We start from the raw sequence: 24,493 nt of genomic DNA, 5'->3' as shown, positions 1-24,493 counted from the left end.
ACTTTCAAGTGGAACTGTGAATTTATTGCCATTTAGTGCTGATTCTGTTATCTGTGAGTAGAGCACCAAGCCGCTCCATTTATATGTTGAATATGACAGGAGACAGATTGGAGCCCTCAGGGTCTCCACAGGCAATAGGGATCTTTTGTGACCTCAACATGCCCATGTGAACATACTGGCACTGGCTGGAGTGTTTGGAGAACCAGCAAAAGACATTGGCGGTGAATCCCATTCTAGAATGAATTAATTGCGTGGATGAGATTGGGGTGGTTTACTGAGAAGTCCATTAATATCAGGCTACAGGGGTCATCTTAATCTATGCTCAAGTGGGTATCATCTGTAATATGTAAGGTAGCAGTTTCCATGCTGCTGCATAATTGGAAGACAGGCTGGGGTCTTTGCAGTAGATGGTTAGCACTGAAGTTTTCTTGGAGTTGAACATAGTATGCATTTGTAATGACATTGGCGATGAATGGTAGGCGAGTGATTGGTGGGTAGTTGGTAAGCTCATCAGGGTCTAGTGCAGGTTTCTTTTGGAGTGGGAATATCTGGACTGTCTTGAGAGCTTCTGGGAAGATGTCCTGAGTGAGGGCGGCATTGGTAATGGTAAGTATGGGAAACAGGGCATTTCTAGAGAGAGCTGTGATGTAGAATGCACGGCATCCTCTCATAAGAAGTGGCTTGGAGGGAGTTCTCCAGCAAGATTCGGGAGCGATAGGGCTTTGAAGGCTGATCATTGTGTAATTCTCAAAGAAGGGGTTGTTATAAGAACTGAAGCAGGCTCTTGGATCTTCTTTATTTTTTGAGGAAGAATAGGTTGATGGCATTGCTATTTGCTATGGACTGAGGAATTGGTGAGTCTGGCAAGGGTGTTGATGCACTGCTTGACTGCCTTGAAAAGTGTTTTGCTTCTGTTGGTGGCTTCATTGATGGTGGTGATTTAGATCTTTGATTTGACTGATGTGATGAGCTGTCTGTATTTTAAGTGGAGGGGCTTCAGCATCAAGAGTCTCTGGGAGTTTCATAATTTTCATTCCTTTCCTAGGATTGATCATTCATCATTAGCAAGGTCTTTGGAGTGCCAGGGTGCTTGAAAGCTTTGGTTTGCACTTGCTTTTTCTAACTGGGGAATTAATGTTCTTATAGCTTTCCTGAAAAGGGTGAAGGTCTAGAGAAGGGTATTGGCATCAGACATGATATTAATAGGGTTAGAGGTGAGTTCCAACATTAGGTTGCCCATTGAAAAGTCTTTGAAGGTTTGGTAAAGTGGTTTCATCCAGTTCAGGGATATGGGTGGTTTGCATCGCATTGCTGGTGATGTTGAGAAGACAAGGTCGGGCATGTGGCCTTTGAATTGTGTAGGTTGTATGACATACCGAAAAACGTTCAGTATTTCTATAAGGTTGAAGAGAGTGTCTCTAGTTTTTTTTTAAGTTGTGTTGTCTGCGAGGTTGAAGTCCCTAAAGGGGGTGTGTGGGCTTGTTGGATAGACAAGGTAGCAAGGAGATCTGAAAATTCATAAATGAAGTCAATGTTCTACCCAGGAGGCCAGTAGTAAGATGGAAGATGGTGTTATGAGTTGCAGAGAGATGGAAATGGCAAGTCAGCAGCTCTTTGGAGTTGAGTGCAGGACCAGGATGACTTATGAAGGAAAGCGAGGCCCCCTCCCTTCCTATGTGTGCTTTCACACAATAGATTTTGTAATCTGTAGGAAGAAGGATCTCTTTAATGTGCGAGGATGTTGGTATGAACAATGTTTCTGTGATCATGAGGGTGTAAAGGTAGGTGATTAGGTCTGTGATATCTGGTGCATGGAGTACTGCATAGTTAGCACTGATGAGCATATGTTTGAATGTGTGTACTGTGGTAAGAGGGTGGGCGGTACTTAAATGGGATGTGTACAAGGTTAGGTATATGTGTTTTATGAATGCTATATGAGTATATACGTCTGACTGTGATTGTAAGGATTGGCAGGATAGGGTGCTGGGCAAGGCACATACTTATCTTACCTTATACATTTCAGTGGAATTGAAGTTTTGGCCCTAAAAGGCCAGCAGGCTATACCCTTGTCTTTGTATACTTTTGCTGTGGATGAGATTGGATGCCATGAAGAGTTGACTGAAGTAAGGAAACTATATTTAGAACACATGGTCCATATGGCAGAGAGGCAAATAAATGAGTGTTAAATAATCTTTACATTTAATAATAAATTAAAATAAAAGTAAGGGAAAAATAAGAAAACTATATACTTTCGAAATTTGTAACAAATAATGCTTCAAAACAAAAGTGCTGAGTGCTCACATAGAGATAACTACACAAAGGAGTAAAATGTGCATAAAAATAGAGCAAATTAAACATACAACCAGTGACAAATGTGCAGATGGATGATAGGGATATTAACTCCTCTTTCTTGGCCTCTTCTTTAACAGGCAGTTTCAGTGACAAACCAGTGAGGTCACTTCCCGTGCAGATGGATGATGGGAAATACAGTGACTTAACATTCTTTGCAGTTGGATAATGGAAAAGGTAATGTCAATTCCTGTGCAGATGTATGAGGAGAAATTCAGTAATGCTACTTTTTCTGTGCAGACGGATGATGCGAAAAGTGAGTCAGTGAGTGAAAGTGTGTGTCTATGTGTGAGGGAGAGTAAGAGAGAATCAGGGAGAGTATGAGTGAGTGAGAGTGAGTGAGTATGAGTGGGAGAAGGGAAGTGAGAGAATGTGGGATTGAGAGTGGGGCAACTGGTTGTTGGCAATATACCTTTAACAACATATCCTTGTGTCTTCTATGTCCTCTGCAGCATTATTGTAGGGCTCCAATGGATAGGTCCAACCTGACTCTGGGAAGTGGATTCCTTCTCCTGGGCTTCTCAGATGCATCACCCCAGCTGCAAGTGCTTCTTTCTGTCATGTTTATCCTTACTTATTTGATAACTCTCTTTGGAAACTTACTAATCTTTGTTATCCTCACCCTGGAAGCAACCCTGCACACACCCATGTACTTTTTCCTGAGACACCTGTCTCTGGTGGATATCTGCTACATCAGTACAACTGTCCCAAAAACACTGAGTGGGTTGCTGCTCAAGGACAGACATATCTCCTTCAGCGGCTGTGTGACACAAATGTTCTTCTTTGCCATGTTCGGCATCACAGAGTGCATACTACTGACAGTCATGTCTTTTGATCGTTATGTAGCAATCTGCATCCCTCTCCGGTACACAACCATCATGAGAAGTTCAATGTGTGTTCAGCTAGCCTCAGGCTCCTGGATCTTAGCTCTAGCCTGTTCCATTAGCTTGACCTCCGTGACCTTTAGCTTACCCTTCTGCAGGTCTCATGAAATACCGCACTTGTTCTGTGGTCTCCCTTCACTCATGAAGCTGGCTTGTGGGGACACATTTATTGCAGAAGTTGTGAATGCTGCAATGAGTGTCTTGGTCATGATGGTGCCTTTAATGCTCATTGTAATCAGTTACACATTCATTATCTCAAATATCTTAAAAATCAGGTCCACGGAAGGCCGAAAGACTGCTGCTTCCACGTGTGTCTCTCACATAGCCTCTGTTGTGTTGTTTTATGGCACCCTTATTCTTACATATGGTCAACCCAAACACTCCCTTGGTAGGGTATTTTCTGTCTGCTATGCTTGTTTAATCCCCATGTTGAACCTTCTGATTTATAGTTTAAGAAATAAGGAGGTGAAGGGAGCCCTTAAAAAGCAAAAGGTAATGAATATATTTTCCATGATGATGTGAAGAACACACTCAGCATGCTTTGTGATGTGCTGCACTGTCATGGACTCTGTCCTTCATTCACTGAATGATTTGTTGTCCGCTGGCTAATGCTGACTGTGGTCACCCATCATGCAGTAATTATATTTTGATGAGTAGGTTGATTCATGCATATTATTATAGGAACCACACTGATATTGCATAATGGTTAAGTGTGGAACTATTAAATAGGTCGACGACGTATCGGGATTCTGCCATCGCGCACTCGGAACCTCCGGCTTGATCCCAGCCGCCCGCTCAATTGATATCGGGCTGCTTCCACGGCACAACCTTGGTACATTTTACCTGCCTCAAGCAACTTATTGGACACAGCCATATCCGGCCCTGTTTCACCGACGGCAGCAATCAGACGCTGCCGAGTCAATTACACTCTCGGCCTTCCGCCGAGTTAAGCAGACACCTGTGTCTCGTTTCCTTCACCAACCGGCTGTAATACGTGAGCACCAAACTACCTGAAGGCAGTTTCTTTACACTCAGGCAATCATTCTATTCGTCCTGATTATGATCCCACTATTCTTTTTGCAAGGGATCGAAACGTCGTCGACCTATTTAATAGTTCCATGCTTAACCATTGTGTAATATCAGTGTGGTTACTATTATGGATAGCTTGTTTCAATCTCTAATGAAATCGAAGCTTCCGTTGCTTCTTGCCTGAAATCCTTAATGTTTTCCGTACCTGTCCTTTGTTTTCTTGTATTGGACCGCTCTATTGTTGCTTTTGAAAATTTTGTAAAATTGTAAATGTATCTAACTGATTAAATTCTGTGTCCGGCTGGACACTGTGTAATATAGTGCCCATTGTGGTCTATATTGTATTTCAAATTTTGCATTTATCTCTCCAAGGACCATTGTTACAAGATTTAATTGACACCAAGGGTCCTTGATCACTCATTGGGTTCCCTTGTTTGTTCTAAACACTATACCCTCTATGGGCCAGATGTAAAGGGTTTTTTGAGGTCGCAAATTAACTGATTCACAGAATCAGCCTGTTTGTGACTGTGAAAAAGCTTTTTTTATTGTACAAAGGCCCAATTTGCCATTCGGTAACCTATTACCAAATCACAGTTAGGGTTTGCAATTCAGTATTAGGAAGGGGCGTGTTTAGGGATTTCCTTCCTAATACAGAATCATATTGGTATGTGTGTATGTTTTGCAACATAAATGCTTAATCAACACTAACACCACCACCAACCAAGGAGAGTGTTTTGTCCAGGACAGACACATCTCCTTCAGCTGCTTTGCATCACAAATCGTCTGCTTCACTCTGTTTAGGATCACATGACCTATGCTGCTGACAGTCATGTCTCTCAATCACTCTGCAGTCATCTTAATCCCTCTTCACTACACAACTATCCTGAGGAGTTCCATGTGTGTTCAGCTGGCCTCAGGCTCCTGGATCTTAGCGCTAGCCTCTTCCCTTAGCTTAACCCCAATGTCCTTCTGCCTGCCATTCTGTCTTGTGCAATACTTCACCTCTTTGGCATTGCCCCATCACTAAAGAAGTTAGCATGGGAGGATATCTTGATCACAGATGTTGTGGCTACTGCAATATGTGTCTTTCACTTAATGGTACTATTTGTGTTTTCTGTATTTAATTACATATTCATCATCTCAAAAATCATGAAGATCTTATCCACTGAGGCAGGTGCACAGCAGCCTCTACCTGTGAATCTCTGTTGTGTGCTCTTTGGCACAACTATTCTTACATATGATCAACTCAAGTCAAGTCACTCCTTGGATTGGGTATCTTTCTATGAAGAGATAACCACCATTTTCAACCCTCTAATATATGGGTTAATAAATAAAGAGGCGAAAAGAGCTCTTAACTGACAAAAATAAACATATTGTCATGGTCAGTATAGTTTGAATACTAGGCCCAAAATGTACAGCTCTGCCACTGAGTCAACTTTATAAGTTTTGTGTATGTGCCTTAAACAAAAATCAAATACCATAGGGGCAAATAACAAAGATGAAGAGAGAAAAATAAAGTAATGATTTTAAGGTATGCTAAGGAGACAAAGGGGGATAACCAAGAAGGAGAAAATAGTTTGGCATAATATGTTGCTGTATACTGAATTTCAACATATGTTAATGTATGATATGGTAATATCAGAAAAATTACAGGACTGGAATCTCTATTCAACTATTTAGTTCCAATAAACTACACAAGTATCTCAAGGTGTCCTACAAGTTTTTAAAGTATGATGTCAAATAAATTTATAATAGCGCAAACAAAAATATTTATACTAAACATCACTTCTCTGGCATGCACTTCCATTAAATTGACGGGGCTGTACGTCAAAGTGACAGCGGATTTTAAAGTGCAAAAAAAAAAAAAAAAATGTAGTTATGGTTCAAAAATAGACCCTTTGGTATAAGTCTATTGTTCATCACTTTGAGAAAAATGAAACTTGTAAAAATTATGCTAAATAAAAGAAAACACAATACCAAGTAACATTTTACAAGAAGGAACCATAATTATAATTGAAGATATGTGACCAAAAAACACCACTGTTAGAAGGGGCGATCTCAGAGGGTCAGGTTGTGCTCACCCGACCACCCCAGGACCCACCTCTCCCACAGAACTTGCCGAGTCTTGATTGTGAGGTCCTCACCGGGGAGGACTGCGGGTCTAGGATTGTACACACTGAGCTCACACCACACTACGAACAGACACCACACCGGTGGATTTTAGTAACAAGATCTTTATATAAGCAAATAACGAAGGAAGCACTCTTATATACACAGTGGTCAAGGGACCACAAAGTCTTGGAGGGTTCAGGAAGGGGGAAGCGGGACAGTCTTTTAGTCTCTGGGTCAGTACGAGGTGTACCCTACGCACAGCTCTCAATCCTCGAGCCAGGGGGTACGGGATGCGGGTCGTACTGGCTGCCTCACCTCCGTCGAGTTGGCTTGGTCGTGATGGTGGTCTCGATGGTCCAGCCGGACCAGAGTACTCCTCGAGCCGCGACGAGGTCAGCAGGGCTCAGAGGGTGCAAGTTCAGTACGAGCCGCGACAGCATCAGCAGGGCTCGGATGGTCTGAGAGGTCGAGCCACGACAGCGTCAGCAGGGCTCCGATGGTTACAAGTTCAGCGGGAGCCGCGACAGCGTCAGCAGGGCTCCGATGGTTGCAAGTTCAGCTTGAGCCGCGACAGCGTCAGCAGGGCTCCGATGGTTACAAGTTCAGCGTGAGCCGCGACAGCGTCAGCAGGGCTCCGATGGTTAAAGTTCAGCTCGAGCCGCGACAGCGTCAGCAGGGCTCCGATGGTTCAGTTCAGCTTGAGCCGCGACAGCGTCAGCAGGGCTCCGATGGTTGCAAGTTCAGCTTGAGCCGCGACAGCGTCAGCAGGGCTCCGAGGTTCCAGATGAGTTCTTCTTAGGGTCAGCCGCGATCAGATCAGCAGGGCTTCAGGTCCAAGATACAACTGCCCGCTAGTTGTCGGGCAGGCCCAGTTATAGTCCTCCTGCTCTTTGATCTCCGGACCCTCGCAGGCGGAGGTCTCAGGCCCTGGGGGCTGGTCGTTGGCGAGGTCCGGCGGTTGGCTCTTTGATCCCTTTGGAAGATGGGTCCGGGGATTCCTAGACGCCCAGCGGGTCTGGAGCCAGCCCTCGGGGAGGCCAGAAGGGTGATCGAAACTGGCCCACATGGGAGGCCCAAAGGTGTGACAGAAACCAGCCCCTCAGGGGAGGCCGGAGGTGCCATCGAAACTCCCTGGCTTATCTCACTCGGGAGCTCTTTACCCCCCAGCCGGGACTGGCGCGCCTTTGGAGTCTGAGTTTCGCTGGGGCCGGGGTCACGCTAGGCCCAGGGAGACAGGGATGTCGGGAAGGGAAGATGGCGTCCGGGCCTTGTGGGGCATGCAAGGTTAGGCGCTCGGAGCCGGGAGTGGAGCGGGGAAGGCAGGCCTGTTCGAGGTTCCAGGGGAATCTAGGCTTAACTGGGGTAGGACGACCAGGCTCGGGTTGCAGGTTACACTAACGGGGAGGCTGCGCAGGGGACTCGGGGTACAGGCCTACGCTCCCAGGGTGTGGAGGGACAGAGGCGAACCACGCCACGAGGCCGGGTCCAACACGCGTCCCCCCCAGCTGAAGGCGGGGAGAACTACCCATCCTCTTGGGGGTTCTCGTCGCTGAGGCGGAAGAATCGGGACAGGCCGTCTGCGTTGGCGTGGTCAGAGCCAGGCCGGTGCTCAACAGTGAAGTCCATCCCCTGGAGGGAGATGGACCAGCGCAGCAATTTGGGATTCTCCCCTCTCATCTGCATTAGCCACCGGAGGGGTCGGTGGTCGGTCTGGACCCGGAAGTGAGTACCGAACAGGTAGGGCCTCAGCTTCTTCAGGGCCCAAACCACCGCAAAGGCCTCCCGCTCGATGGTGCTCCACCTTTGTTCGCGAGGGAGTAGCCTTCGGCTAATGAATGCCACGGGTTAGTCTAGGCCGTTGTCGTTCACCTGGGACAGGACCGCTCTGATGCCATGCTCAGACGCGTCCGTCTGGACTACAAACTCTCGTGAGTAGTCGGGGGCCTGTAGGATGGGGGCGGTGCACATAGCGTGTTTCAATGCTTCAAACGCCTCTTGGCAGGCGGAGGTCCAGCCGACTTTCTTCGGCTGGTGTTTGGAGGTTAACTCCGTGAGGGGGGCTACGATGCTGCCGTACCCTTTGATAAATCTCCGGTAGTACCCCGTGAGCCCTAGGAACGCCCGCACTTCCGTCTGGGTCGTGGGGGCCTCCCAGGCCACGATGGCATCGATCTTGGGCTGGAGGGGGGCTACGAGGCCGCTTCCGACCTGGTGCCCGAGGTAGATTACGGACCCTTGTCCGATCTGGCACTTGCTTGCCTTAATGGTGAGACCAGCCTTTCTCAGGGCGGTCAGCACCTCCCAGAGGTGCTGGAGGTGCTCGGGCCAGTGGGAACTGTACACTGCGATATCGTCCAGATATGCAGCGCTGAACTCTTCCAACCCCGCCAGGACCTGGTTCACCAGCCTCTGGAAGGTGGCGGGGGCGTTCTTCATCCCGAAGGGCATCACCCGGAAATGGTAGTGACCATCCGGGGTGGAAAAAGCGGACCTTTCCTTAGCTCCCTCAGTGAGGGCGATCTGCCAGTACCCACTGGTCAGGTCGAATGTGCTAAGGAAGCGAGCCGCCCCGAGGTGATCGATAAGCTCGTCGGCTCGGGGGAAGGGATGAGCATCGGTTCTGGTGACTGCGTTGAGCCTGCGGTAGTCAACGCAGAACCTCAGCTCGGGAACAGCACCGGGGGCGGCTGCCTTCGGAACCAGGACCACAGGGCTAGCCCATGGGCTGTCAGAGGCTTCGACCACTCCTAGGGCTATCAACTTTGATACCTCGGCCTTGATGCAGGCCCGGACTCGGTTAGGGACGCGGTAGGCTCTGTGCCATACCGGTGGGCTGTCTCCGGTGTCCACGTCGTGGACGCACCAGTTGGTGATGCCGGGGGTGAGGGAGAAAAGGTCCGAGAACTGTCCCAGTAACTGGCGACAGTCCTCGTGCTGCTCGGGAGAGAGGGAGGAGGAGAGACTCACCCCCTCTACGGAGCCATCTTTTTCTTTTGCGGACAGGAGATCGGGGAGAGGCTCCGTTTCTTCTTCCTCCCCGTCGTCCGTGGCGAGGAGTAAACTCAACTCGGACCGGACGAAGTGGGGCTTGAGGCGGTTCACGTGGAGGACCCGCAAGGGGTTCCTGGGGAACTCTACATCAATGAGGTAGGTCACCTGGCTCTTACGTTCCACCACCTTGAAGGGCCCTGTCCACTTGTCTTGCAGGGCACAGGGCTCCACCGGGGCCATCACCCAGACCCGCTGTCCGGGCTGAAACTCGACCAGAGTGGCATTCTGGTCATACCACCGTTTCATTTCTTCTTGACTGGCCTCGAGGTTTGCCTCGGCCAGTTCTCTGAACTTTCTTGTCTGGTTCGGGAGGGCCAGGATGTATCGAAACACATCGGGAGGGGGCTCTGGGGCCGCCGTCTCCCACCCTTCCTTGACCAGGGTGAGGGGTCCCCGGACGGGGTGCCCGTAGAGCAGCTCGAAGGGGCTGAACCCCAGGGACTTCTGGGGGACCTTGCGGTACGCAAAGAGAAGACAGGGAAGGAGGACGTCCCACTTACGCCTCAGGGGCTCTTCAAGACCCATGATCATTCCCTTGAGTGTCCGGTTGAATCGTTCCACCAGACCGTTACCCTGGGGGTGATATGGGGAGGTGAATTTGTACGTCACCCCACATTGTTGCCACAGGGACTTCATGTATTTGGAGATGAAGTTTGTCCCTCGGTCGCTGACGACTTCTCGGGGGAATCCCACCCGGGAGAAGATGGCCATGAGGGCCCGCCCCACTACGGGGGCGGTCACCGTTCGGAGGGGAATGGCTTCGGGGTATCGGGTGGCATGGTCCACCAGCACCAAGATAAAGCGGTGACCCAAGGAGGTCTGGGGGTCGAGGGGGCCCACGATGTCGATTCCCACCCTCTCAAAGAGGGTACTGACCATGTGGAAGGGTTGGAGGGGAGCCTTGCGCTTCCCTCCGCTCTTTCCGCTGGACTGACACGTGGGGCAGGACTTGCAGTGGGCTTCCACATCGGAGCGCATGCCCGGCCAGTAGAAGTGAGTGACTAGGCGATGATACGTTTTGTCTTGTCCCAAGTGTCCCGCCAGGGGCACGTCATGGGCCAGGTTCAGGAGGAAGCCGCGGAAGCGTAGGGGGACCACCAGCACTCGGCCGGACCCTAGTTCGGCAGACTTTTGCTCGCTGTAGAGGAGGCCGTTTTCCCAATAGACAAAGTGGGAGCCGGACTGGTCACCGGCGGCCTGGGCGGCGGCCTGCTGCCGCGGCCCAATTAAGGATGGACAGGAGGTCTGCTCTAGGCAGAATTCTTCTCGGGACGGTCCCTCTTCCTGGCGCCATTGGGCCAGCTCAGGAAGGTCGTCCAGGCTCGGGGTTGGTTCGACACCAGGGCCGAGGGGACCTGCGTCGGGGGGGAAGCTCTCTCCGGGGAACAACTCAGTGGTCTCGGAGGGTTCAGGGACCTCGGGGTCCTCGGGGGTGGCCGGTGCCGCCTCTACGGTCGCCCCGTCGGGGGTGGCCCTTCGGGCGGTCATCGACCGGGTGCTCACACAGGCCCACTCGGGCAGGCCCACCATCTCCAAGTGGGTTCTTTTCTCAACCCGCTGCCATGGGGAGCTCTCTAGGTCGTTGCCGAGCAGGCAGTCCACGGGCATGTCTGAGCTGCGATCACCCTGCAGGAGATGTGGGGGACAATCTGGGACTCGGTGACGAGGTGCCGTTTGACGGCGGTGATGCTGGCCCCAGTGTCTCTGAGCGCCCCTATGGGATGGCCATTGACAGTCACCTGCTGTCGGTACTTCTCTGTGTTGTCGGGTAGGGGGGCTCCTGGGACCATCTCCCTATCCCCCAGGGAGACTAACATCATAGCTGCGGGGTCAGCTCCCTCGAACTCCTCTTCTCCCTCCTCTTCTTCTAGGGCTACTGAGGTGATGTGGCGTGCTGGGGGGCCTGCAGCGGCAGGCTTCTTGAACAAAGGGCAGCGGGGGTCATTGGCATAGTGCCCTGGTTGCTGGCAATGGTAGCAGGCTTGGCAGACCCGGGGCCCTGGCTTAGCTGGGGGAAACCCTGCGCGCGCGGTGGGAGGCAAGGTACCTGGCTGGTTTCTGGGGGGACTACGCGGGGACCCTACCTGGGAACCCCTCTGTCTATTCTGATTCCCCCCTCCCCTCCGGCGGGATGACCCCTGTTCATTTTGGCCCGAATCTCCTCCGGGCCCCCGGGGGACTCTGGTGCTCACCCAGCGATCGGCCTCGACGGCCAGTTTCCGGGGGTCAGCCAACTTGCTGTCCAGGAGGTGCTGTCGGAGTTCCACAAAGCAATTCAGGGACAAATGTTCATATGCAATGAGGTCGATGAGCCCCTCGAAGGTGGATACTTTTCTGCCCTTGATCCACCCTTCCAGGGCCCGGCTGTAGAAATTGACATATTCCACCCAGGTGGTGCCCGGGATCTTCTTACAGTCTCTGAAGCGTTGGCGGTACATTTCTGGGGTGAGCCCGTACCTGGTGAGGAGGGCCTCCTTCATGTGGCTGTAGGAGGTCTGCTCGGCAGATGGTAGGTCGAGTAGGGTGTCTCTCCCCTCACTCAGGAATCGCCCCCACAGCCCGGCTCCCCAATCTTTCTGCGGAACTCGGTGGGAGGTCATGGCGACCTCGTAGGCCTTGAACCATTGCTGGATGTCATCGTTTTTATAATATTCTTTGACCACGTCCTTGGGGATGTGGACCTTGGGTTCTGCCGGGGGAACGGCCTCTCGGGACGCTGCTGTTTTGTTGCCTTCGTTCCGGGCCTTTAGCTCTATTTCCAATATACTGCGCTCGTGCTCTAGCTGGAACTTCTTTCCGTCATGTTCTCATTGGAGCTTCTTCTCCTCCAGTTCTCCTTGCAGCCGCAGCTGCTCGATGGCTAGCTTTTTCTCGGCCAGCTTGAGTTCTCCTTCTATTTTCAGACGGGCTAGTTCTAGCTCGTGGTTTCGGTTGCGTTCTCGGTCGGTCATCTCTTCTCGAGATAGACCTCTCTCCGTGCTGTGAGTCCGCGTCGGGGACTCTGCTCTTTCTTGTTCTGGGTCGCGTGTTTCGATCAGGGGGGCTCCCCCTCCATCGGCTTCTGTCGGTGCTCGAGGTTGGGCTCCGGCCTCCACCCAGGCTGTTAGAGCTTGTTGGAAGTCCTCTTTGGTGTTTAATCCCGTGGACGGGATACGGAGATCTTTGCAGAATTGTTTGAGCTCACGGTGTGAATAGTCTCCCAGAAGCTCCATCTGGAAGGTGGTCTTGTCGCTCGTGATGCTCATGGTTGCTCTTCGCTCGGGTAGTGTGTCAGTACTGTACGATCCCTAGACGTAGGTTCTTATCGCGACGCTGCCACCAATGTTAGAAGGGGCGATCTCAGAGGGTCAGGTTGTGCTCACCCGACCACCCCAGGACCCACCTCTCCCACAGAACTTGCCGAGTCTTGATTGTGAGGTCCTCACCGGGGAGGGCTTCGGGTCTAGGATCGTACACACTGAGCTCACACCACACTACGAACAGACACCACACCGGTGGGTTTTAGTAACAAGATCTTTATATAAGCAAATAACGAAGGAAGCACTCTTATATACACAGTGGTCAAGGGACCACAAAGTCTTGGAGGGTTCAAGAAGGGGGAAGCGGGACAGTCTTTTAGTCTCTGGGTCAGTACGAGGCGTACCCTACGCACAGCTCTCAATCCTCGAGCCGGGGGGTACGGGATGCGGGTCGTACTGGCTGCCTCACCTCCGTCGAGTTGGCTTGGTCGTGATGGTGGTCTCGATGGTCCAGCCGGACCAGAGTACTCCTCGAGCCGCGACGAGGTCAGCAGGGCTCGGAGGGTGCAAGTTCAGCTCGAGCCGCACCAGCGTCAGTAGGGCTCGGATGGTCTGAGAGGTCGAGCCGCGACAGTGTCAGCAGGGCTCCGATGGTTACAAGTTCAGCGGGAGCCGCGACAGCGTCAGCAGGGCTCCGATGGTTGCAAGTTCAGCTTGAGCCGCGACAGTGTCAGCAGGGCTCCGATGGTTACAAGTTCAGCGTGAGCCGCGACAGCGTCAGCAGGGCTCCGATGGTTAAAGTTCAGCTCGAGCCGCGACAGCTTCAGCAGGGCTCCGATGGTTCAGTTCAGCTTGAGCCGCGACAGCGTCAGCAGGGCTCCGATGGTTGCAAGTTCAGCTTGAGCCGCGACAGCGTCAGCAGGGCTCCGAGGTTCCAGATGAGTTCTTCTTAGGGTCAGCCGCGATCAGATCAGCAGGGCTTCAGGTCCAAGATACAACTCCCGCTAGTTGTCGGGCGGGCCCAGTTATAGTCCTCCTGCTCTTTGATCTCCGGACCCTCGCAGGCGGAGGTCTCAGGCCCTGGGGGCTGGTCGTTGGCGAGGTCCGGCGGTTGGCTCTTTGATCCCTTTGGAAGATGGGTCCGGGGATTCCCAGACGCCCAGCGGGTCTGGAGCCAGCCCTCGGGGAGGCCAGAAGGGTGATCGAAACTGGCCCACAGGGGAGGGCCAAAGGTGTGACAGAAACCAGCCCCTCAGGGGAGGCCGGAGGTGCCATCGAAACTCCCTGGCTTATCTCACTCGGGAGCTCTTTACCCCCCAGCCGGGACTGGCGCGCCTTTGGAGTCTGGGTTTCGCTGGGGCCGGGGTCACGCTAGGCCCAGGGAGACAGGGATGTCGGGAAGGGAAGATGGCGTCCGGGCCTTGTGGGGCATGCAAGGTTAGGCGCTCGGAGCCGGGAGTGGAGCGGGGAAGGCAGGCCTGGTCGAGGTTCCAGGGGAATCTAGGCTTAACTGGGGTAGGACGACCAGGCTCGGGTTGCAGGTTACACTAACGGGGAGGCTGCGCAGGGGACTCGGGGTACAGGCCTACGCTCCCAGGGTGTGGAGGGACAGAGGCGAACCACGCCACGAGGCCGGGTCCAACAACCACAAACTTTTGAAATGGGGAAATACGAGACATGCTTAAAAAATAAATAAACATACCTGCGATTCACGGTGAAAACTGCCAGTTCACGTGTGAAGGGTTAGCCATGATGGCTGAGCTGACAATAAGCAAAGTTCTCATTGGGCGGGGGATTTATGGCTGGAATTTTTTTTTCAGCTGCTTGTAGCCCAATACGCCATCAACAGAGTACTCTGTGAGATACGGAGATGCAGGAGGGTTGGGAGAGTTTCATCCATCATACCGCTGACAGTCGGGTACACAGATGATGTTTGGCAGTCCGTACCCATCTGCCAAAATCTTGATCAGGCATATGGTTCCCTGAATAACTCTTTTTTGGTTTATATTTTTGTTTGAATTTTCAAAACCTGGAATAGCCAGTGAATCAATTATCCTTTGCAGAATACATGGACCTATTATCTGTGATCGGATTTTTTTTTAAAGTCTTTGAGATTCTTGGGAATAATAAAAGGAAGATGGGTATGACCTGTCTATTTATTTTATCCATTATTGTTTTTGGAGTTTTATATAGTGCTGGCTAGAATAGAAGAAATCAGAGCTCTTTACATGCTATGTGAATATGTTTCCTCTAGGTATATGTGGGGATATGTATGGAGCAAAACAGTCAAAATAAAGTTTGGAAGAATACAGCATTAAGGTATTTACAGATAGTCACAAAAACCATATATAACAAAACAGTATTAAAGTTGGAGATGGATTAGGGACTAAGCGAGTCAAGCGCCCTCCTTGAAGGGTTGAGTTGATGTGGGTAGTGTCTTTGAGAGACCTAGACCATATTGTGCACATGTTGATGATCAGAAGTTACTGTCATCACTATTAAAATATTGGAACCTTTGCTGCATGTTTCTGGGACTATTTGTGGTTGGGGCCTTACTGCTTTCTCTGTGTATGATTATATTTTTCTCGAGTTTAAAGCTGTCAATAATAATGAAAGCAGAAAAGAAAAGCGCGTTGCAATGTTCAGCTTTTAAACAGGGACTGCCTTAGCATAAAAACTGAGGTCAGACAGCAATTGTTTAAAAGCATTTATCTCCCATGAATTGGCAAAGGAGCCAGGGTTTTTAATATCATCTAGCAAAATGTTCAAAATATAGGGAATTGGAATCATCTCATTTGGATCCATATTTTAAAAGGGAACCTTTTCCTAAGCAACATTGGATATGGAGTGATGTTCACAGCATGATAAAATTGACCTCCTCTAAGAGAACAATGCAATTCCTGAATAACAGAAACCAGTACTGTCTTATGAGAAACTTGATACCTTGTGCAAGAAGTAAAATTGTACTCCACCTTTAAAAGGAAAAGAAGCTCCAGTAGCAAGGCTGTTGTATACTTTTATTGGTCGAAGGCCACCATGTCAGATGTGGAGGGTTAGCCGCCATGGATACACTGACGGTAATCGAAGATCTAATTGGGCAAGGCGATTTAAAGCAGAAAAACCTCTGTCAGCTAATTTTAGCCCAATACACCATCAATAGAGTACTGCAGAAGTGACAGAAATGCACTGGACTGAGATTCATTAATCTTACCGCCAAAAATCAAAATGGCAGACGGGTACACCAATGATTTTGGTGGTCAGTACGCATCCGCCAAGATCAAAATCAGGCATTTGGTTCCCAAATACTCTTTTAAATTTATATTTTAAATATTCAAAACCTTATATCATTGATGTTTGCCGAATAAATGAACATGTGATTTGTGATCATAATTGTTTAAAGTTGACTGACTCTTGTGAGTAATAAAAGTAGATGGGGCTGGCCTGTCATCACTATGAAAATAATAATAATGGAACCTTCTCTGGAAGTTTCAGAGACTAAGGGGTCGATTCCGATTCGGAAAAAAAACGTCCGTACGATTTGTATCCGGAGCCCTCTCTGTACGAATCGTACCCGTCCGTCCGAGTCGCCAAGTACGATCCGCATTCCGTGAATCCGTCCGAATCGTCGCGATCCGTACGTATTGCAAGGCTGAAACTGTGAACTGTACGACTCGTACACATACCGTACGACTCGTACACATGCCGTACGACCTGACGAGTACGATCCGTACCGGAGTATGAGGACGCGATTCGTACGGTCCACGTCAGGTAAGGGCGAGTCATACGGAAAAGCACACAAATATATACACACCGTACGGCTCGTACCCCCCATGATCGCAGGGGTACGCACCGTACCCCTGTGATCATGGGGTGTACGTGCCGTACCCCATTGTACGATCGGTGTACGAGCCGTACACCGATCGTACAATGGGGGTACGGCACGTACACCCATCGTACAATGGGGTATGGCTCGTACACCCATCGTACAATGGGGTACGGCTCGTACACCTCATGATCGCAGGGGTACAGTGCATACCCCTGCGATCATGGGGGGTACGAGCCGTACCCGGGGGGCCGTTCCGTACCTGTTTCGGCGCGAACTCTGCTTTTACGGCTGTTTTCAGCTCCCGTAGAAAAAGGGTCGTATGGAGTGTCGTCAACACGGATCGTACTTCCTGGTTCGGAAATGGCTGCCAATTTACGTACGGACGTGGCGTACAGCGTCGGCCGGAGTGAATCCGTATGTACTTTTTATTTGTACGGTGTTTGGTACGAGTCGTACGGAGTGGCGCTTTGGGTTAGGATCGTACTTGCTAGTTCGTACGGGGACGTTGTAGGTGTACGATTCGTACGGGAAAAAGGCTCCGTACAGCTAATCGGAGCGCTTTTTACCGGATCGGAATCGACCCCTAATTGTGGTTGGGGCCCTATACTGCTTTTACTGTCTATAATAATATTTTATTATAATTATAAATATCATTATAATGGTGTCCTTAATAATGAAAACAGAATAGCTCTTGGTAATTTTCAGTTTTTAAACAGGGATCTTTCTTATCTAACACAGCATACAAACTAAGATAAGACATCAATTGTTTCACAGCATTAATCTTCTGATTTGGCTAAGGAACCAGGAATGTTAATATAACCTAAGGATATTTTCAGACTGCATAGAATTTGAATAATTTCTGCTGAAACCTTCTCTGAAACAACACTGCCCAGCACAACATATGCAGTGATGTTCATAGCTTGATAATCTGGACCTCCTCCAGGAGAAGACGAATGTGATTTCTGAAACACAGGGAGCAGCGCTGTCATATGAGGATCATGCATCCCTTGCACAAGAAGCAACATTATGATCCATATTATAATCCCTTTTAAAAGGGGAAAAAGCTCCAGTAGTATCCCAAATATATGACCACAGGTTAAAAAGATACCTGTCATTGAAGTTGTATCAAGCAAGGAACAATCTTTATTGTTCATTGATTCAAGAAGGATTTATCATTTTTCTTCTTTCAAAATCTTCATCAGAGTCATTTTCAGACAGTACAATTTCTTGTAGTGGAATCATTTCCATAGATGTTGGTTCTGTCAGTGGCTCTTAATAAACCACAAAAAAAATCCAATAGTTAAGACTAAGATTAGCAAAAATCTCAAGACGATTTCTGTTGTCACAAGCATTCTTACAGATTTGCAACTCAAGTCAAATTATTCAATTGTTGAGATATCCTCTGTGAGTTATGCTTTTTTACACTCACTTAGAACCCTTTTATATTTTGTTATATAAAGAAGACCATGAATGGTGGTCCTGAAAACAAATGGTGATTATGACATGGTACATGTTGATTCTGAATGCTTTTATATGTACTGTAAATTGTGGAAAAATATTGAACCCCCACACCATCTGCTGACACATCACAAGCCACTTACACCCCTTCCCAGAAAGCACTTGTACAACCATAGTAACTTACGCTCTCTAGATACTGCTGACACATCTCAAGTCCTTTACAACTGCCCTGTTACTGCTGCTACATCCAAAGTCACTTACATCTCCCCAGTTACTGCTGACACATCTTAAGTCCCTTAAACCCCTTCCCAGCTAGCACTTGTGCACATGTAGTAACTTATACCCTCCAGATACTGCTGACACATCTCAAGTTATTTACAGCCCCACTTATATGGTTGACGTATCCCAAATCACTTACATCTCCCCAGTTACTGCTGATACATACCAAGTCACTTACACCCCTTTCGAGGTAGCACTTGTACAACTATAGTAACTTACATCCTCCAGATACTGCTGACACATCTCAAGTCACTTACAACCCCCTGGTACTGCTGACACACCCCTAGTCACTTACACCCCTCCCCAGATATAATATAATAATAATAATATCCACATTTGTAAGGCGCACAATCACCCGTTAGGGTCTCTAGGCGCTGAGGGCCGTCGGGAAGATTAAGCAAGCTATTGCCCAGAGTCACATGGTGCTGGGCTAATCTGCCGCCGGTGCCGGGGATCGAACCGTGATCCCCAGATTCCGGAGTCAGTCGCCCTGGCCGCGGCGCCACATACAGATATGCCGTACACATCCCAGTCACTTACAGTAACTCTCAGATACTGCTGACACACCTCCAGTCATCATCACCATTCAGATGCTACTGATACATCCCTGTCACTTACACTCATAAGCTACTTCTTACACACCCACAGTAGCTTACATTACTAGTCACTTAAGTCCCCTAAATACTGAAGACACATATCAACTCACTTACACCCTCCAGATACTACTTTAAAGAGGGGCTGTGACATATGGAAACATGTCTCCATCCCTTCAGGAGAAAAGAAAGCTAACACACTAAATTCATAAATCACAAAATTATTTTTGACATAAATATACACAATTAACATTTGATACAAATCAATTCTGGGTAACTAACATACCCCAAAACACTCAGACTCAATGACAACAAACTCACTCTTATAGTCTTTATAGTCGTATGTGAGGTCATAAGCAGTGCATTGTGAGGGTGTAAGTTACAGTTAGCTCAGGTAAATATAACTGCTGAATTTAACTAGTTTTGTTAGAGTGAAATCTGAGCCTAACTAAAACGCAGTTTGACGAATCTTGTGAAATTTCCAAAACTTATGGGGCGCTCTGGTCAGCTTCTGTCTTGAAAGTTTCTGAATGATTGGTCAAGCAGGGGTCTAGAACAGAAGGGGGGGTCCCAAAACATGTTTTCTGCATGTTAATTTCCATTTGACACTCTTTCCATTAAATGGTGTAAATCTGTTCAGTAGTTCCCGAGAAATTCATACTGACCGCGGTGGATTCATGAACCCTCTCGATCACGACGAGCTTGACTCTGATTGGCTGCCAACACTTCAAGCCAGGAAGTGTTGGCAACCATCTTGTGACTTGGTTGAACCGAGTCAAAAAAGAGGAGAATAAAGAAAAAAGGGGCAGGGTAGGAACACCCTGACTCCTTGGCCTGCTCAGGGGGTCCCACAGGTACCCCGAGGGCCGAAAAATAATTTTGTTTTTAAACCCATGCAGGTACTTAGACACTATCTGACAGACTGATACAGACATTCCCACAACCTAGTCACTCACCCATACATTCACTGAGGCACATAATAACTCTCTAACAGTCAGTCACACACACACTGAATCATCCATACAAGCACTCATTCATACTGATTCATCAATACACCTTGGTATATATATTAAACACTCATAAACATTTTAAAAACTCTCACAGTCACTGGATTATGTCACCATTGGTGTCTTTTGAGATGTCAACAGCGATGTCATTAGTAATGTCACTGACCATGTCAAGAGTGATGTAATATGTAAGGTCATAAGTAGTAAATTGCGGGCCGAGTTATAGTTAGCTCAACTAACTGTAACTGCAGAAATTCAGTGGTTTTGCATGAGTGAAATGTCAGCCTAACTATAACATCCCTGTAACCTTTGTTTTTTCAGTGACTTTTTAAGGTTTTTTATATTCTATTTCCTAACTATAACATCCCTGTAACCTTTGTTTTTTTCATTAAATATATATGTTGAAAAAACAAAGGTTACTGGGATGTTATTGTTAGGAAAAGGATACTTTAAATCAAACTGGCACTATACACACATGTATAGATGTGCAAGGTCATAAGATTAAAGGTGACATTTTCTGTCTGAGTTGTTTCCACATTACACACCTGCATGAAAACTACATCGTGCTGCACTACTCAAGTGCCTTATTGAAGAGCCCAAAACCAAGGCAGTAGTAACATTAACATAACATAGCATCTCCTTCTTTTCTCTACTCAGTGAGGTTGTAATGTTTCTGTGTTACTTGAGGAAGTGGCTGTAATTCCTCTGCTGGTGAAACCTAGTGCGAAGGTCACTGGGTCTGTAGTGCATCAATGGGGAAATAGCTGCTTGCTAGCAACATGTATGTACATGTGGTTATTTACATGTATTTAAGTAAAGTGAGTATTCTATGCAGAGGCTAGGAGGAGGTTTTATAGGAAATTCAAACAAATGAAGGTACTCCCCTATAAATAATTCATAGGTCTGGGAGTTAGGGGAACATCCTTTACTACATTGCAAACGAACCTCCCACCCAACCCCAATTTCTTTTCCATAGGCTCACATAAGCTCAATAGGTCACCACCTGCCCTATTCACAGGATCAAATATGGAATTTTAATTCATTTAATATTTTTTATTATTTAATTGTTTCTTTTTTGCAATTAGAAACGTCATATCAAAGATATGTCCTTTCACTTTACAAATATTAAAAACATGAGATCACCAAACATTATTAAAGTGCAAAATTCTTTTTTTTTCAATTACACAGATCCTGTGATTGTTTTTTCTGCTTCTTTTGTTTTCTTTACATTTTACATGTACATAAAATTCCTCACCCTTTCCCCATGATTAAACCACACTACTATCCTCACCTATCACACTGATGCTCACTACCACAGAACTCGCATACATGCACTCGCCATCCACCCTTCAACAGCATGCACTGATGTAATCACAAAGATGATGTCATAACCATCCGTGTGGGTGTTGCCAACTGGGATAGCAATCTCTCTGGTCTATATCTTTTTCGTGGGAATTTCAACTTTCATCCACCTTCATCAGGACCACTCTAAATTATTTTTTGCAGGTGATTGGTTGGGGATCAACATATTGACCACTTTATCATAGTTATCAAGGACAGTCATAGGCAGCCAGGACAGCTCATTTCTGAGAGGTATGATGTTGACCTTTGAAAATTAGCCAGATGGTGAGATGTATCCGTGGGCCAATGGGCTTGTCTGGTTACAGTGACTCATGGGTCGCGTTAAAAGGGGGATATCGATCCCAAGGTAATGCGTGTATGGGGGGCAGCAGCAGTTTTCTCTGCGTGTCTTTTCTTCAATGTATTGTATTCAAAGCACAATGCTTCCTAGTATGCTTTCTCTTATGTTAGGGGAATTACATCCTGGGAATACTTGGATAAGCTTGCTTCCTTGTCGCAACATGCCAAATGCCTCACTATTAGTATGAGATTTTATAGCAAGACATAGAAGCTAACAATGTGAACAAATTTCTTTAAATCCACTCAGACCAGCAGCTGTGACAGAAACATGATCTCCCTGAGGGTGATTCCACAAAGTAAATGTATGAACTATATCTCAGAGTAACTAGCGCAGCTTGCTGCTTTGTTACTTTTTTACTGACAGAAAATTCATTATTCATTTCTATTACTAGCAAATACACACTTCTTGTTTTTAGTGTACCTTTTGACATATAGCACATTTCCTTGTGTTTCAACTGTCCTGTTTGCCACTATTTATTTCTACTTTTGTTGTTTTCTGTTAAGGAATATCCTTCTCCTTGTTTGATTTTAATTTGGATTCTTAATAAAGGGATCCATGTTTGTTTATTCCATAAATTGTTGTGCTTACAATTATCCACCCTTAATTGGGGGCCTGAGGCTGAGCAGGGTGAGTGCATCAGAGAGAGGGCCTGAGGTCTCCTGAGTAGAATAGCATCATTACCTCTGAGCATTAATTAAAATCTACTTTGAGATCCTGGAGCCTCTGATCTCAGGGGGTATTATTGAGCCTTTATATCGCCTTCCTCCCTCCGCTCACCAGGTGTGCGCTGGCAGCTGAGCTGGAGTCCTCTCTGAAGTAGGTGTGAAGGTCTTGGTCTCCATCTTTTGTCTCATGATTCTGTAATATTATTTGTGTTTAACTTGTCACATGTCACCTCAGCCAAATGCTCACCGTCCACATGGTGCAGACCTGCAAAGTGTTAGTATTATGACAAACTTTGGCTGTTTCGCAAAACTCTTCTGGAAAGTTCTTGCAGTTGATAGCGGCTTTACAATTTCACATAACATAACACTACAAAGGTTTGCAGCTATAGGGTTCTGAAGAAGTCTGGAGTAGGGTTTTGACTTCTAGGATGTCTTTGTTATTGTCTGGGGTATTTGTAGTCACAAAAAGAGTTATTGGGATGTCCAAGGCACAGGCTGAGAGTGGTTTCAAGGTATACCGGGGCCCAATACTCAAAGCCACAAGGCAATGAGTCAGGAATATCCTCATACAACTGAACCCTGAGTCTTCAATAAAGGCAAGGTCCCCTCAGACAACTGCATGCAATCCTGGTCTTTCTTCTCCTTCTCTGCTCTCTCATGCTTCCCAGTGTTACTATCTTGCTCTGGACTCCCTTTTCACCCCTTCCTCCATGCTGCTCATCTCTTTCCTTCCTCATCAATCTTTTCACCCAATGTATTTAAAGCTGACCTTCATACATGTTCCCTTTCCTATTCTCCCTCTCTTAACTTTTTCTAACACTTCAATCATTCCTCTCAATCACATTCACCCCTCCTTAGCTCTCCCCTCTCTTTCTATAGCATCAGCCTCTCTTCTACCGCTGGCTCCTCTTACACTAAAAGTCCAGGCCACTCTCTTTTTCTATCCTCGCCTTTCTTCTCTACCTCTTTTTTCCACAATCTTCTCTCCCTCTCTCTCAGTGGTTGCCTATCATCTGGCTGAGCTGTAGACACGGCCGCATACACACACACACATGCTCACACGTACCCATTCACATGCACACTGACTCAAATCCATCCTTTTACAATCACACCCACCATTAACACCCACACACACCCACCATTCACACCCACACACACACCACTCACACCCACATACACCCACCATTCACACCCACACACACCCACCATTCACACCCACACACACCCACCATTCACACCCACACACACCCACCATTTACACCCACACACACACACCATTCACACCCACATACACCCACCATTCACACCCACCCACCATTCACACCCAAATACACCCACCATTCACACCCACATACACCCACCATTTACACCCACACACACCCACCATTCACACCCACACACACCCACCATTCACACCCACATACACCCACCATTCACACCCACACACACCCACCATTCACACCCAAATACACCCACCATTCACACCCACATACACCCACCATTTACACCCACACACACCCACCATTCACACCCACATACACCCACCATTCACACCCACACACACCCACCATTCACACCCACATACACCCACCATTCACACCCACACACACCCACCATTCACACCCAAATACACCCACCATTCACACCCACATACACCCACCATTCACACCCACACACACCCACCATTCACAAGCATATACAAGCCTACAAACACAGCACACAATTGCAAATACACTTCCATTCCTAGCACGAGCTGCATTGCCACCACAATTGGCAGCTCCAGCTCTATGAAAGGCCAGTTACTCATCAACTTTAGAGTCTACTATTGTGCAATGTATTTCAAAACTAATAAAAGCAGTGTTTTAAACTGCCATCATATTTCTATCAATACCAATGTATATAAAGAAAGAATCTAAAACAGAGACTAGTTTCTTAAGACTTATCTACTTTAGCAGGTAATAACTTACAAAAGCGAGACACGCATATAACCCGAATCAGAGTAAGAGATGTGATACTTATCTGTGTGGAGCCGCATTTAAAAGAGGCAGATGAGACTGGCCAAGATTAGACTGACTGTATTATGTTCATTCACAATACACACTGTGAGGCATACTTTAAAGTGGCTGTGTGGAGGTGACATTAAAGGATTAATGCATAATGTTAGCCTCCGGTCTTGTAATGAAATTGCAAATACACTTACATTCATACATGCATCCACTGAAACATAAAAAATAATTTACAGGCTGTGGTGGTGATGCAGGTTAAGTGGAAGGGAAAGCAGAAGGCACTGGAATGAGCT

At 47.7% G+C, this 24,493-nt stretch overlaps 1 protein-coding gene across 1 annotated transcript in view; it reads left to right on the top strand.

The window, feature by feature from the left end:
* Positions 1-2,819: 2,819 nt before the first annotated feature.
* The window catches only part of LOC144798225 (olfactory receptor 2D2-like), a 42,991-nt gene continuing 21,317 nt past the window's right edge, over positions 2,820-24,493 (top strand). Inside the window, exons 1-2 of the mRNA XM_078668974.1 lie at positions 2,820-3,718; positions 3,823-3,868. Coding sequence (XP_078525100.1) covers positions 2,820-3,718; positions 3,823-3,868 — 945 coding nt within the window. The remainder of the gene's footprint in view (positions 3,719-3,822; positions 3,869-24,493) is intronic.

The sequence above is a fragment of the Lissotriton helveticus genome, chromosome 12, assembly GCF_964261635.1.
Source record: "Lissotriton helveticus chromosome 12, aLisHel1.1, whole genome shotgun sequence".
NCBI lineage: Eukaryota > Metazoa > Chordata > Amphibia > Caudata > Salamandridae > Lissotriton > Lissotriton helveticus.
Note: the sequence above shows the minus strand (reverse complement) of the source record. Positions and strands in the feature narration are given on the sequence as shown.